Here is a 14,428-nt window from a genome sequence, read left to right on the forward strand (position 1 = left end):
GACAGAATCTGTGCAGAAGATCTAGTTGATGCTGTAGGCCCTCCTTGGTAGGTGACAGAAGCACCAGATCATCACCAAACAGTAGACATTTGACTTCAGATTCTAGGAGGGTGAGGCCGGGTGTTGCAGACTGTTCTAGTGCCCTCGCCAATTTGTTGATAAATATGTTGAAGAGGGTGGGGCTTAAGCTGCATCCCTGTCTCACCCCACGGCCCTGTGGAAAGAAATGTGTGTTTTTTGCCAATTCAAACGCACACTTGTTGTTTGAGTACATGGATTTTATAATGTCGTATGTTTATCCCCCAACACCACTTTCCATCAATGTGTACAGCAGACCCTCATGCCAAATTTAGTCAAATGCTTTTTTGAAATCAACAAAGCATGAGAAGACTTTGCCTCTGTTTTGGTTTGTTTGTTTGTCAATTAGGTTGTGCAGGATGAATATGTGGTCTGTCGTACTGTAATTTGGTAAAAAGCCAATTTGACATTTGCTCAGTACTTTGTTTTCACTGAGGAAATGAACTAGTCTGCTGTTGATGATAAGAGGATTTTCCCAAGGTTGCTGTTGACGCATATCAAATGTGTCTCCACTTTGGGGTGATCAATCATTGGTTCCAAATATTGGGGAAGCTAAGGATGATGTTAAAGAGTCTAAGTATAGCCAATTGGAATTTGTGGTCTGTATATTTGATCATTTCATTGAGGATACCATCAACACCACAGGCCTTTTTGGGTTGGAGGGTTTGTATTTTGTCCTGTAGTTCATTCAATGTAATTGGAGAATCCAGTGGGTTCTGGTAGTCTTTAATAGTTGATTCTAAGATTTATCTTTGATCATGTATATGTTTTTGCTGTTTGTTCTTTGTTATAGAGCCAACAAGATTGGATAAGTGGTTTACCCATACATCTCTGTTTTAGATAGATAACTCTTCGTGTTGTTGTTTGTTTAGTGTTTTCCAATTTTCCCAGAAGTGGTTAGAGTCTATGGATTCTCTCCCTGTCTCTATCCCTCTCTCATTCTCTATCCCTTTCTCTCTGTGTCTCTATCCCGCTCTCTCTCTTTCTCTATCCTCTCCCTCTCTCTCAGCAGCACATTATAATCATACATGCACCCAAATAAGAGCAGATTACACGTTAAAGAAAAAATAATTCAATATTTATTTGCCGTATAAACATCTTGCGTTGTTTTCCATATAACTATACAATACATAGGTTTTAACATCCTTCGACATCAGGAAGTATCAACTGCCCTGCTGACAGTTTACTGCACATCATCTTTTATACAGCATACAGCACACATAGAAACAGCTATTGAACGGGTATGAAGCTGTTACAAGATGCAGAAGATGCATTGTCAAAAAAATCCCTGAAAATTCCCTCAGTGAGGTAAGATACAGCGCCTTCACAAAGTATTCATACCCCTGGACTTATTCCACATGTTTTTGTGTTACAGCTTGAATTCTAAGTGGATTAAATAAATAAAAATTCTCACCCATCTACACACAATTACCCATAATGACAAAGTGAAAACACATTTTTAGACATTTTCGCAAATCTTTTGAAAATTAAATATCTCATTTACATAAGTATTAGCACACCCTTGGCAGTGATTGCAGCTGTGAGTGTTTCTGGGTAAGTCTCTAAGAGCTTCGCACACCTGGATTGTACAACATTTGCCCATTATTCTTTTTGTAATTCTTCAATCTCTGTCAAATTGGTTGTTGATCATTGCTGGACAGCCATTTTCATGTCTTGTCATAGACTTTCAAGCAGATTTAAGTCAAAACAGTAACTCGGCCACTCAGGAACATTCAATGATGTCATGGTAAGCAACTCCAGTGTAGACGTGGCATTGTTGTTTTAGGTTATTGTCCTGTTGAAAGGGGAATTCATCTCCCAGTATCTGGTGGAAAGCAGACTGAACCAGGTTATCCTCTAGGATTTTGCCTGTGGTTAATTCTATTCTGTTTATTTTTTATCACAAAAAGTATTTTTTTAAAGTGCCAATAACAAGCATACCCATCAAATGATGCAGCCAACACCATTCCTGAAAATATGAAGTGTGGTACTTAGCGATGTGTTGTGTTGGATTTGTCCCAAACATAGCACTTTGTGTTCAGGGCAAAAAGTGAATTGCGTTGTCACATTTTTTACTTTTTTTTGCAGTTTTACTTTATTGCCTTGTTGTAAACAGGATGCACATTTTGGGATATTTTTTATTCTGTACAGGCTTCCTTATTTTCACTCTGTCATTTAGGTTAGTGTTGTGGAGTAACTACAATGTTGTTGATCGATTCTCAGTTTTCTCCTATCACAGCCATTAAACTCTGTAACTGTTTTAAAGTCACCATTGGCCTCCTGGTGAAATCCCTGAGAAGTTTCCTTCCTCTCCGGCAACTGAGTTAGGAAGGACGCCTGTATCTTTGTAGTGACTGGGTGTATTGATACACCATCCAAAGTGTATTTAATAACTTCACCATGCTCAAAGGGATTTTCAATGTCTGCAGTAGGTGCCCTTCTCTCTAATTCCACTTTGACATTATGGGCTATTGTCCGTAGGCCAGTATTGTCCGTAGGGCACACAAAATCTTAATTTAATACATTTTTAAATTCAGGCCGCAACACAACAAAATATGGAAAAAGTCAAGGGGTGTGAATACTTTCTGAAGGCTCCGTAAACATTTATCATTCAGTTTCGTTCTTCTCCTCTTTTCCCTGGCCTCTCTCCCTCCCTCCATCTCACAGATCCAACATACTCTTAGGTCTATGTCCCATATTGCACCCTATTCCCTATATAGTGCACTAATTTTGACCAGAGCTGTTTGAAACTTGGTCAAAAGTAGTGCACTATATAGGGAATAGGGTGCAATTTGGAACGCATGCTTAGTTAACAGGAAGAAGCTACAATAAAATTTCAACAACAAAAAAAAATACAAATATTCTTGTGTTTTGTCAAATATACAAACAGAGAAAAACACTTATGGTTTTTTCTTTCATCGTTACAAAGACACAAACACATGAAGCAGCTTGAAATCAAGGATTTTCTCTTTAAAAAATAAAAGAATGTAAAAAACTTCGGCACTGAAATACATTTCAACCCTAGGGTGTAACGTACGTCTGTCTCCCAAATGGCACCCTATTCCCTATATAGTGCACTACTTTAGACCAGAGCCCTATGGCACCCTATTCCCTACATAGTGCACTACTTTAGACCAGAGCCCTATGGTGCCATCGTCAAAAGTAGCGCACTATAAAGTGTGCAATTTGAGACGAAGTGTGAATCGACTTGTCCACGTTTCCTTTATTGTTGTGACTTGGGGGTCAGACTCCAAACTGATAAAAGTCCTATCGAGTATGTAAAATACTCATCGTTATCTGGATTAATGCTATATAATTATATTTTCGGAGAAACAACTTTTGCATATCAGCTTTAAGATATAATATATTGAAAAGGCCACAGGAATTAGACTGAATAGGACAGAGCACATGACCAAAATCAGAACTGAAATCGTTGAAGAAGAAAGACATGTGTATGTAATGAGCTAGGTGATAGGTCCAGAATAACGCTCAGATATAAGTGCAGCTTGTGTCCTAGCTCGTCTCCTAGCTCGTCTCCTAGCTCGTCTCCTAGCATGTCTCCTAGCTTGTGTCCTAGCTCGTCTCCTAGCTTGTCTCCTAGCTCGTGTCCCAGATATGTTCGCGTTTTCGTTCCACTCCAATGGCTAAACATAGAACACAAGAGGATAAGGAGTGGCATGTTAGCGCAAACAGACTGGCTCCCGGGCTAGGTGTTGAGATGTGAACAAACTGCTGTTACTAATAAGAGCGGTTTTGGTGGTTGCTTATATCTGTCCTATTTCACACGTGTATTAATAGGCGCGTGTGTGAATTGGAAATGTTTTTTTTTTTTTTTGTTGCATATCCCAACTCTCCCAGTTTTGATGGGTGCTTATATCTGTCCTATAAATGTGTTTTTTGTTGTTGTTGTTGTTGCCTATCCCAACTCTCCCTGAGACGACCCCAGAGAGTGAGACGACCCCAGAGAGTGAGACGACCCCAGAGAGTGAGACGACCCCAGAGAGTGGGGTTCATGGCCAGGGTCTGCCAATATTAACAGCGACCCTGAAGCAATTCGGGGGTAAAGTGCTCAAGGGCACGTCGGCAGATAGTTCAAACCCCCGAGCCGACAAGGTGAACAAACGACCTTTCGGTTACTGGCCCAACGCTCTTACTGCAAGGCTACCTACTACCGTTTTAGCCTGGGTGCCCGTCTGTTTTTGGGCTTTTGTAGGAAACAAATGTGTCTGGCTTGACAACGGAGACGGTGTAACAGGTTTTCCCCTGTGCATTCCCTAACAGTATAGTTTTCTTCCTCACACGGCGTCAGCTGGAGAGGAACGTTAACGAGGCTCACTCTGTTACATTGACAAGGTAACGCACAGATGTGGGACCCAGGCTAACGAACCAAAATGAAGCCCGGTACTTTGTACACTTCAGATGAAGGAAAGGTAGATTCAGTGCCAAAGCAGAGCGCTCCGGGGTAACGTTTCCCCCTAGGTACAGGTCTAGAATCCGCCTGTCCTACCCTAATCCTAACCTTAACCATTAGTGGAGAAAATGTTAAACTGACCCCAGATCAGCATTAAGGGGCAACTTCACCCTACAAAAAGAAAGTCAGCGATACAGGTGTATTCTGTATTTACGTGTAGAATTCTAAATTCGAGAATTATTATAATTATCGTGAAAAACAGAGTAACACAAACAAATGTATAAAATACTGTTGATATAATAGTACAGAGTAAAATAACCTCATCTGAAGACCCGTTAAAGACAAAGGCCGTGACCCAATAGGCAACCTATTCCCTATATAGTGCACTACTTTTGACCACAGTAGAGCCCTAGAGGAGTGCACTTTAAATAGGGAATAGGGTGCTATTAGTTGTCCGTCATTACATGTATATTTTTGATTTATATTATCATTAAAAGAACAAATGTTTTATTTCAATTTTTATACAACAATATTGTCTAAAAGTGAGATACAAAGAGTATTGAACAGTCAACGATAGAGAAAAGAGTTGTATTATAAGGTTATAGAATAAGGCTAGCGGAAAGCACCGCTGCTCTCTGGACCAGTCTCATGTAACAACGTCACCAGAATTCCTGGTTGGAGATTCACGTAAATCAGGAGCAAATAAACAGGAAATACAGCAAATCTCCAACCAGAATTCCTGGAAAACCTTGGGAAACTTGGGAAAATTTACCAGAAATGTCCAAACCCTTAAGTCATAAATCATCCTAGCTACATACTGTATGCTGCTGTATGTTATTAGCTACAGCTTATAACCCGTTATAAGAGCTTATAACCTCTCTATACTTGACAGGCAGCAGTAATAGTAGTTAAAAACAGTTCTCGTTGACCGACTTCCAGCTGGTAAATAAACAACATCCAACAAAACTGCCAAATAGCCCGGTACCAGTCTGTTTGTGCAATATCATGCCAACTTGTCACGCCAAACAAGAGGTAAGGAGTGAAATGAAATTGCACAAATTGACTGGTACCAAGGCCTAGGGTAGTCACCTGCACACCACTGTTGGACAACACACAGTAGATTGTTCATGTATAGAACATAACATAATATATAATTTACCTTATATTTTATTCATAAAGTCATAATTTAGTGTAATGTAATATAATATTCATAATATCGCCAAGGCTTGCGGGGTGAATCGACCCAGGATTTAAAACTCTCTCTCGGGAGAGGAAGTGAGGTTCTTTACTGAGACAAACAGATCCATGACTTCGTCCCCCCCCCAAAAAATTGGCACCCTATTCCCTACGTAGTCCACTAGTTTTGACCAGAACCTTATGAGTCCTAGTCAAAAGTAGTGCCGTATATAGGGAATAGGGTGCCATTTGAGATGCAGACCCATCTTTTCATATGCAGTTAAGGAACAATAAGCTTCACCCAGCCAGTCCCAGCCCACAACATGGCCAGACCAGCTGCAGGAGCTAGTCTCTGCCTAGGACTGCCTCTACACCACACCCTCTCTGTGCTAGTCTCTCCCTCTCTCTCCTCCCTTCTCCCTTCTCCCGTTCTCTTTGAATCTATCTTTCTCTAGAGTACTAGTTTATGTGCCTAGAAGTGATTAGGCTTCACCACTGTGCAAACTGCATTAGATCATCGTTACAAACATAGAAAAAAATAAAAATACAAAAAAACAACCAGAATATTATGAAAAGTAATTTTCTCTTGGTCTTTTTTCTCTTTAGTTATAGAGTCTCCTTTCGATGTTCTAGTGCTTCTGTTTCTGGTTTTGGACAGGTACGATTCTCGTAGTAGTAGGAGACATACAGTATGTCCATACATTTGTGCCTAAATGTATACAAATATACAAATGCATGTAGACATACATTAGTACTTGTACATGTTATATGCATCACTTGAACGTACTTGTGTTTGTGTTAAAAAATATCTTAGTTAAAAAAAAAAATCCAAGCCTCCATTTTGTAGAGTGAGATCACCTCTGTAAGGGTTACCCCCCCCCCCCTAGACACTGCAACACATTGGCACCATCTTCATCACTCAGTAAGGTGAGATCACCTCCGTAAGGGTTACTCCCAGAGAAGACAACACATTGGCACCATTATCATCAGGGGGTTGTTGACGAGGACGTCGTCCAAGAGGACAACAATAAATGAATGACTGGAGCAGATACACAATTTGTTTTCTGTCTTTGTATGACACTCTGTGTTCTGTTCTTCTCTGTTCTGTTCTTCTCTGTTCTGTTCTGTTCTTCTCTGTTCTGTTCTGTTCTTCTCTGTTCTTCTCTGTTCTGTTCTTCTCTGTTCTGTTCTGTTCTGTTCTGTTCTGTTCTGTTCTGTTCTTCTCTGTTCTGTTCTTCTCTGTTCTGTTCTTCTCTGTTCTGTTCTTCTCTGTTCTGTTCTTCTCTGTTCTGTTCTGTTCTGCTCTTCTCTGTTCTTCTCTGTTCTGTTCTTCTCTGTTCTTCTCTGTTCTGTTCTTCTCTGTTCTGCTCTTCTCTGTTCTGCTCTTCTCTGTTCTGTTCTTCTCTGTTCTGCTTTTCTCTGTTCTGTTCTGTTCTGCTCTTCTCTGTTCTGTTCTTCTCTGTTCTGTTCTGTTCTTCCCTGTTCTGTTCTTCTCTGTTCTGTTCTGTTCTTCTCTGTTCTGTTCTGTTCTTCTCTGATCTTCTCTGTTCTTCTCTGTTCTGTTCTGTTCTTCTCTGTTCTGTTCTTCTCTGTTCTGTTCTTCTCTGTTCTGTTCTTCTCTGTTCTGTTCTGTTCTTCTCTGTTCTGCTCTTCTCTGTTCTGTTCTTCTCTGTTCTTCTCTTCTCTGTTCTGTTCTGTTCTTCTCTGTTCTGTTCTTCTCTGTTCTTCTCTGTTCTGTTCTGTTCTTCTCTGTTCTGTTCTGTTCTTCTCTGTTCTGTTCTTCTCTGTTCTGTTCTGTTCTATGTCTCAGTCTACTCCTAGTACTTCTTCTTTCCTTAGACAAAAAAAACAGGCTGTTCCAAAGGCAAGACGACAAGCTTCCCAAACCACTGAGGAGAGGAGACAGGGCTTCTTCCTATTCCTGTCTACCCTCTGAGAGACCAACAGAGCTCTACAAGCCAAGCAGACTTCCATTTGGCCTCTGATCTGTCCTTGTTCACGCACCGTCAGTCCACCATCCCAGGCTATACGCTGTCAAAGCCAGCCAGCCAGCCAGCCAGCCAATCTCTGAAGAGAAGAGAAAAACATTCACATCCAAGATAGCCGCTCAAGTCCCGCCCCCATCACCACCCCTTCATGTAGATCCCAGCGTGTCGAGCTGGAACACGTTGTGATTGGTTGGCGTGGTGAAAAACAGTTGGTCATTGGTGGAGGAGGAACGGTTGTCACACGGGCTATTGAGCCCCAATGTTCTCTCAAAGTCCAAGAGCTGACCCATGAAGTTAAAGTTGGGTGAGATGTTGGACTTCTTCTGTTTCACAAAGTCGTACGCGTCGTTGAGTGACAGGTTGAGCTTCTGCATCAGGTAGGCCACGGTTACCGTTACCGAGCGACTGATCCCTGCCAGGCAGTGCACCAGGATACCACACTTTTTGGAACGAGCTTCGTCTGGAGGAGGAAAGATAAGAGATACAGATTAGTTTTATGTGTTTGAGACGCAACACAATTTACAGCTACACCAACTCCACCTCTCTGGAGTTTATAATGAGAGAACAGCTCCACCAACTCCACCTCTCTGGAGTTTATAATGAGGGAACAGCTCCACCAACTCCACCTCTCTGGAGTTTATAATGAGGGAACAGCTACACCAACTCCACCTCTCTGGAGTTTATAATGAGAGAACAGCTCCACCAACTCCACCTCTCTGGAGTTTATAATGAGGGAACAGCTCCACCAACTCCACCTCTCTGGAGTTTATAATGAGGGAACAGCTCCACCAACTCCACCTCTCTGGTCTCTGGAGTTTATAATGAGGGAACAGCTCCACCAACTCCACCTCTCTGGAGTTTATAATGAGGGAACAGCTACACCAACTCCACCTATCTGGAGTTTATAATGAGGGAACAGCTCCACCAACTCCACCTCTCTGGAGTTTATAATGAGGGAACAGCTACACCAACTCCATCTCTCTGGAGTTTATAATGAAGGAACAGCTCCACCAACTCCACCTCTCTGGAGTTTATAATGAGGGAACAGCTCCACCTATCTGGAGTTTATAATGAGGGAACAGCTCCACCAACTCCACCTCTCTGGAGTTTATAATGAGGGAACAGCTACACCAACTCCATCTCTCTGGAGTTTATAATGAGGGAACAGCTCCACCAACTCCACCTCTCTGGTCTCTGGAGTTTATAATGAGGGAACAGCTCAACCAACTCCACCTCTCTGGAGTTTATAATGAGGGAACAGCTCCACCTCTCTGGAGTTTATAATGAGGGAACAGCTCCACCAACTCCACCTCTCTGGAGTTTACAATGAGGGAACAGCTCCACCAACTCCACCTCTCTGGTCTCTGGAGTTTATAATGAGGGAACAGCTCCACCAACTCCACCTCTCTGGTCTCTGGAGTTTATAATGAGGGAACAGCTCCACCAACTCCACCTCTCTGGTCTCTGGAGTTTATAATGAGGGAACAGCTCCACCAACTCCACCTCTCTGGTCTCTGGAGTTTATAATGAGGGAACAGCTACACCAACTCCACCTCTCTGGTCTCTGGAGTTTATAATGAGGGAACAGCTCCACCAACTCCACCTCTCTGGAGTTTATAATGAGGGAACAGCTCCACCAACTCCACCTCTCTGGAGTTTATAATGAGGGAACAGCTCCACCAACTCCACCTCTCTGGAGTTTATAATGAGAGAACAGCTCCACCAACTCCACCTCTCTGGAGTTTATAATGAGGGAACAGCTCCACCAACTCCACCTCTCTGGAGTTTATAATGAGAGAACAGCTCCACCAACTCCACCTCTCTGGAGTTTATAATGAGGAAACAGCTCCACCAACTCCACCTCTCTGGAGTTTATAATGAGGGAACAGCTCCACCAACTCCACCTCTCTGGAGTTTATAATGAGGGAACAGCTCCACCTCTCTGGAGTTTATAATGAGGGAACAGCTACACCAACTCCACCTCTCTGGAGTTTATAATGAGGGAACAGCTCCACCAACTCCACCTCTCTGGAGTTTATAATGAGGGAACAGCTCCACCTCTCTGGAGTTTATAATGAGGGAACAGCTACACCTCTCTGGAGTTTATAATGAGGGAACAGCTACACCAACTCCACCTCTCTGGAGTTTATAATGAGGGAACAGCTCCACCAACTCCACCTCTCTGGAGTTTATAATGAAGGAACAGCTCCACCAACTCCACCTCTCTGGAGTTTATAATGAGGGAACAGCTACACCAACTCCATCTCTCTGGAGTTTATAATGAGGGAACAGCTCCACCAACTCCACCTCTCTGGAGTTTATAATGAGGGAACAGCTCCACCAACTCCACCTCTCTGGAGTTTATAATGAGGGAACAGCTACACCAACTCCACCTCTCTGGAGTTTATAATGAGGGAACAGCTCCACCTCTCTGGAGTTTATAATGAGGGAACAGCTACACCAACTCCACCTCTCTGGAGTTTATAATGAGGGAACAGCTCCACCTCTCTGGAGTTTATAATGAGGGAACAGCTACACCAACTCCACCTCTCTGGAGTTTATAATGAGGCAACAGCTACACCAACTCCACCTCTCTGGAGTTTATAATGAGGGAACAGCTACACCAACTCCACCTCTCTGGAGTTTATAATGAGGCAACAGCTACACCAACTCCACCTCTCTGGAGTTTATAATGAGGGAACACGGTAACACTATACTTGACACCGAGCATCATAACACATTATGACACAGTCATAACCTTTTCATAATACTGTATGTCATAGCAGCTGACATAACACTGTCATGACCCATATATTTACACTTGTTGTGACATACAGTGGGGCAAAAAAGTATTTAGTCAGCCACCAATTGGGCAAGTTCTCCTACTTAAAAAGATGAGAGAGGCCTGTAATTAGGTACACTTCAACTATGACAGACAAAATGAGAATTTTTTTTCCAGAAAATCACATTGTAGGATTTTTAATGAATTTATTTGCAAATTATGGTGGAAAATAAGTATTTGGTCAATAACAAAAGTTTATCGCAATACTTTGTTATATACCCTTTGTTGGCAATGACAGAGGTCAAATGTTTTCTATAAGTCTTCACAAGGTTGTCATACACTGTTGCTGGTATTTTGGCCCTTTCCTCCATGCAGATCTCCTCTAGAGCAGTGATGTTTCGGGGCTGTTGCTGGGCAACACGGACTTTCAACTCCCTCCAAAGATTTTCTATGGGGTTGAGATCTGGAGACTGGCTAGGCCACTCCAGGACCTTGAAATGCTTCTTACGAAGCCACTCCTTCGTTGCCCGGGCGGTGTGTTTGGGATCATTGTCATGCTGAAAGACCCAGCCACATTTCATCTTCAATGCCCTTGCTGATGGAAGGAGGTTTTCACTCAAAATCTCATGATACATGGCCCCATTCATTCTTTCCTTTACACGGATCAGTCGTCCTGGTCCCTTTGCAGAAAAACAGCCCCAAAGAATGATGTTTCCACCCCCATGCTTCACAGTAGGTATGGTGTTCTTTGGATGCAACTCAGCATTCTTTGTCCTCCAAACACGACGAGTTGAGTTTTTACCAAAAAGTTATATTTTGGTTTCATCTGACCATATGACATTCTCCCAATCTTCTTCTGGATCATCCAAATGCTCTCTAGCAAACTTCAGACGGGCCTGGACATGTACTGGCTTAAGCAGGGGGACACGTCTAGCACTGCAGGATTTGAGTCCCTGGCGGCGTAGTGTGTTACTGATGGTAGGCTTTGTTACTTTGGTCCCAGCTCTCTGCAGGTCATTCACTAGGTCCCCCCGTGTGGTTCTGGGATTTTTGCTCACCGTTCTTGTGATCATTTTGACCCCACGGGGTGAGATCTTGCGTGGAGCCCCAGATCGAGGGAGATTATCAGTGTCTTCCATTTGTCTTCCATTTCCTAATAATTGCTCCCACAGTTGATTTCTTCAAACCAAGCTGCTTACCTATTGCAGATTCAGTCTTCCCAGCCTGGTGCAGGTCTACAATTTTGTTTCTGGTGTCCTTTGACAGCTCTTTGGTCTTGGCCATAGTGGAGTTTGGAGTGTGACTGTTTGAGGTTGTGGACAGGTGTCTTTTATACTGATAACAAGTTCAAACAGGTGCCATTAATACAGGTAACGAGTGGAGGACAGAGGAGCCTCTTAAAGAAGAAGTTACAGGTCTGTGAGAGCCAGAAATCTTGCTTGTTTGTAGGTGACCAAATACTTATTTTCCACCATAATTTGCAAATAAATTCATAAAAAATCCTACAATGTGATTTTCTGGATTTTCTTTTTCTCATTTTGTCTGTCATAGTTGAAGTGTACCTATGATGCAAATTACAGGCCTCTCTCATCTTTTTAAGTGGGAGAACTTGCACAATTGGTGGCTGACTAAATACTTTTTTGCCCCACTGTACACTGAACAAAAATATAAACGCAACATGCAACAATTTCAAAGATGTTACTGAGTTACATACAGTTCATATACAGATATCAGTCAATTGAATTAAATTCATTAAGTCCTAATCAATGGGTTTCACATGACTGGGCAGGGGCGCAGCCAAGAGTGGGCCTGGGAGGGCATAGGGCCACCCACTGTGGGAGCCAGGATCAGCCAATCAGAATGAGTTTTTCCCCACAAAAGGGCTTTAATACAGACATAAATACTCAGTTTTATCAGCTGTCCAGGGTGGCTGGTCTCAGACGACCCCGCAGGTAAAGAAGCCAGATGTGGAGGACCTGGGCTGGTGTGGTTACACGTGGTCTGCGGTTGTGAGGCCGGTTGGACTTACTACCAAATTCTCTAAAACTCCATTGAGGTGGCTTATGGTAGAGAAATTAACATAAACATCTCTGGCAGCAGCTCTGGTGGACATTCCTGCAGTCAGCATGCCAATTGCACACTCCCTCAAACATTTGAGACATCTGTGGCATTGTGTTGTGTGACAAAACTGAACATTTTAGAGAGGCCTTTTATTGTCCCCAGCACAAGGTGCACCTGTGTAATGATGATGCTGTTTAATCAGCTTCTTGATATGCCACACCTGTCAGGTGGATGGATTATCTTGGCAAATGAGAAATGCTCACTAACAGGGATGTAAACATAGATGCACTAAATTTGAGAGAAATAAGCTTTTTGTGCGTGTGGAACATATAGAGGATCTTATTTCAGCTCATGAAACACGGGACCAACACTTTACATGTCGTGTTCATATTTTGTTCAGTATATATTGCGTTATTTTATAGCTGGTTATGACCACCTACATAAGAGTGTCAAAACCAACATTTATTCAAATGTATTTTTTCTCCCCTGCCAAGAAGTTTCCTTTCGTTTGAAAGTTTGGAGCAGTGGAAATGCCATCTCTGGCGTGATGAATCACGCTTCACCATCTGGCAGTCCGACGGACGAATCTGGGTTTGGCAGATGCCAGGAGAACGCTACCTGCCCCAATGCATAGTGCCAACTGTAAAGTTTGGTGGAGGAAGAGGAATAATGGTCTGGGGTTGTTTTTCATGGTTTGGGATAGGCTCCTTAGTTCCAGTGAAGGGAAATCTTAACACTACAGCATACAATGACATTCTAGACGATCATTTGCTTCCACCTTAGTGGCTAATGTTGAAATTAAGTTTGGGGAAGGCCCTTTCCTGATTCAGCATGACAACGCCCCTGTGCACAAAGCGAGGTCCATACAGAAATGGTTTGTCGAGATCGGTGTGGAAAAACTTGACTGGCCAGCACATAGCCCTGACCTCAACCCCATCAAACACCTTTGGGATGAATTGGAACGCCGACTGCGAGCCAGGCCTAATCGCCCAACATCAGTGCCCGACCTCACTAATGCTCTTGTGGCTGAATGGAAGCAAGTCCAGCAATGTTCCAACATCTAGTGGAAAGCCATCCCAGAAGAGTGGAGGCTGTTATAGCAGCAATGTTCCAACATCTAGTGGAAAGTCTTCCCAGAAGAGTGGAGGCTGTTATAGCAGCAATGTTCCAACATCTACTGGAAAGCCTTCCCAGAAGAGTGGAGGCTGTTATAGCAGCAATGTTCCAACATCTAGTGGAAAGCCTTCCCAGAAGAGTGGAGGCTGTTATAGCAGCAATGTTCCAACATCTAGTGGAAAGCCGTCCCAGAAGAGTGGAGGCTGTTACAGCAGCAATGTTCCAACATCTAGTGGAAAGCCTTCCCAGAAGAGTGGAGGCTGTTATAGCAGCAATGTTCCAACATCTAGTGGAAAGCCTTCCCAGAAGAGTGGAGGCTGCTATAGCAGCAAAGGAGGGGACCAGCTCCATATTAAGGTCCATGATTTTGGAATGAGCTGTTGGATGAGCAGGTGTCCACATACTTTTGGTCATGTAGTGTATTTCCCTAAAAGTTGAGGAGCAAACCCTGCTACCACCATTCTGGAGATCGACCAAGACCCTTAAACACTTCCTGACTCTGACTCGATCCTTTCACGTCATAGTGTACCGACCAAGACCCGTAAATACTTCCTGACTCGATCCTTTCACGTCATAGTGTACCGACCAAGACCCTTAAACACTTCCTGACTCGATCCTTTCACGTCATAGTGTACCGACCAAGACCCTTAAACACTTCCTGACTCGATCCTTTCACGTCATAGTGTATCGACCAAGACCCTTAAACACTTCCTGACTCGATCCTTTCACGTCATAGTGTATCAACCAAGACCCTTAAACACTTCCTGACTCGATCCTTTCACGTCATAGTGTACCGACCAAGACCCTTAAACACTT

The 14,428-nt window shown here is 43.0% G+C and overlaps 1 protein-coding gene across 1 annotated transcript in view; it reads right to left on the minus strand.

The window, feature by feature from the left end:
* Positions 1-1,134: 1,134 nt before the first annotated feature.
* The window catches only part of LOC129815798 (dual specificity protein phosphatase 7-like), a 32,187-nt gene continuing 18,893 nt past the window's right edge, over positions 1,135-14,428 (minus strand). Inside the window, exon 3 of the mRNA XM_055869924.1 lies at positions 1,135-8,113. Within this exon, the coding sequence (XP_055725899.1) occupies positions 7,800-8,113 (314 nt within the window). The 3' untranslated portion in view covers positions 1,135-7,799. The remainder of the gene's footprint in view (positions 8,114-14,428) is intronic.

Source organism: Salvelinus fontinalis, chromosome 18 (genome assembly GCF_029448725.1).
Source record: "Salvelinus fontinalis isolate EN_2023a chromosome 18, ASM2944872v1, whole genome shotgun sequence".
Taxonomy (NCBI): domain Eukaryota; kingdom Metazoa; phylum Chordata; class Actinopteri; order Salmoniformes; family Salmonidae; genus Salvelinus; species Salvelinus fontinalis.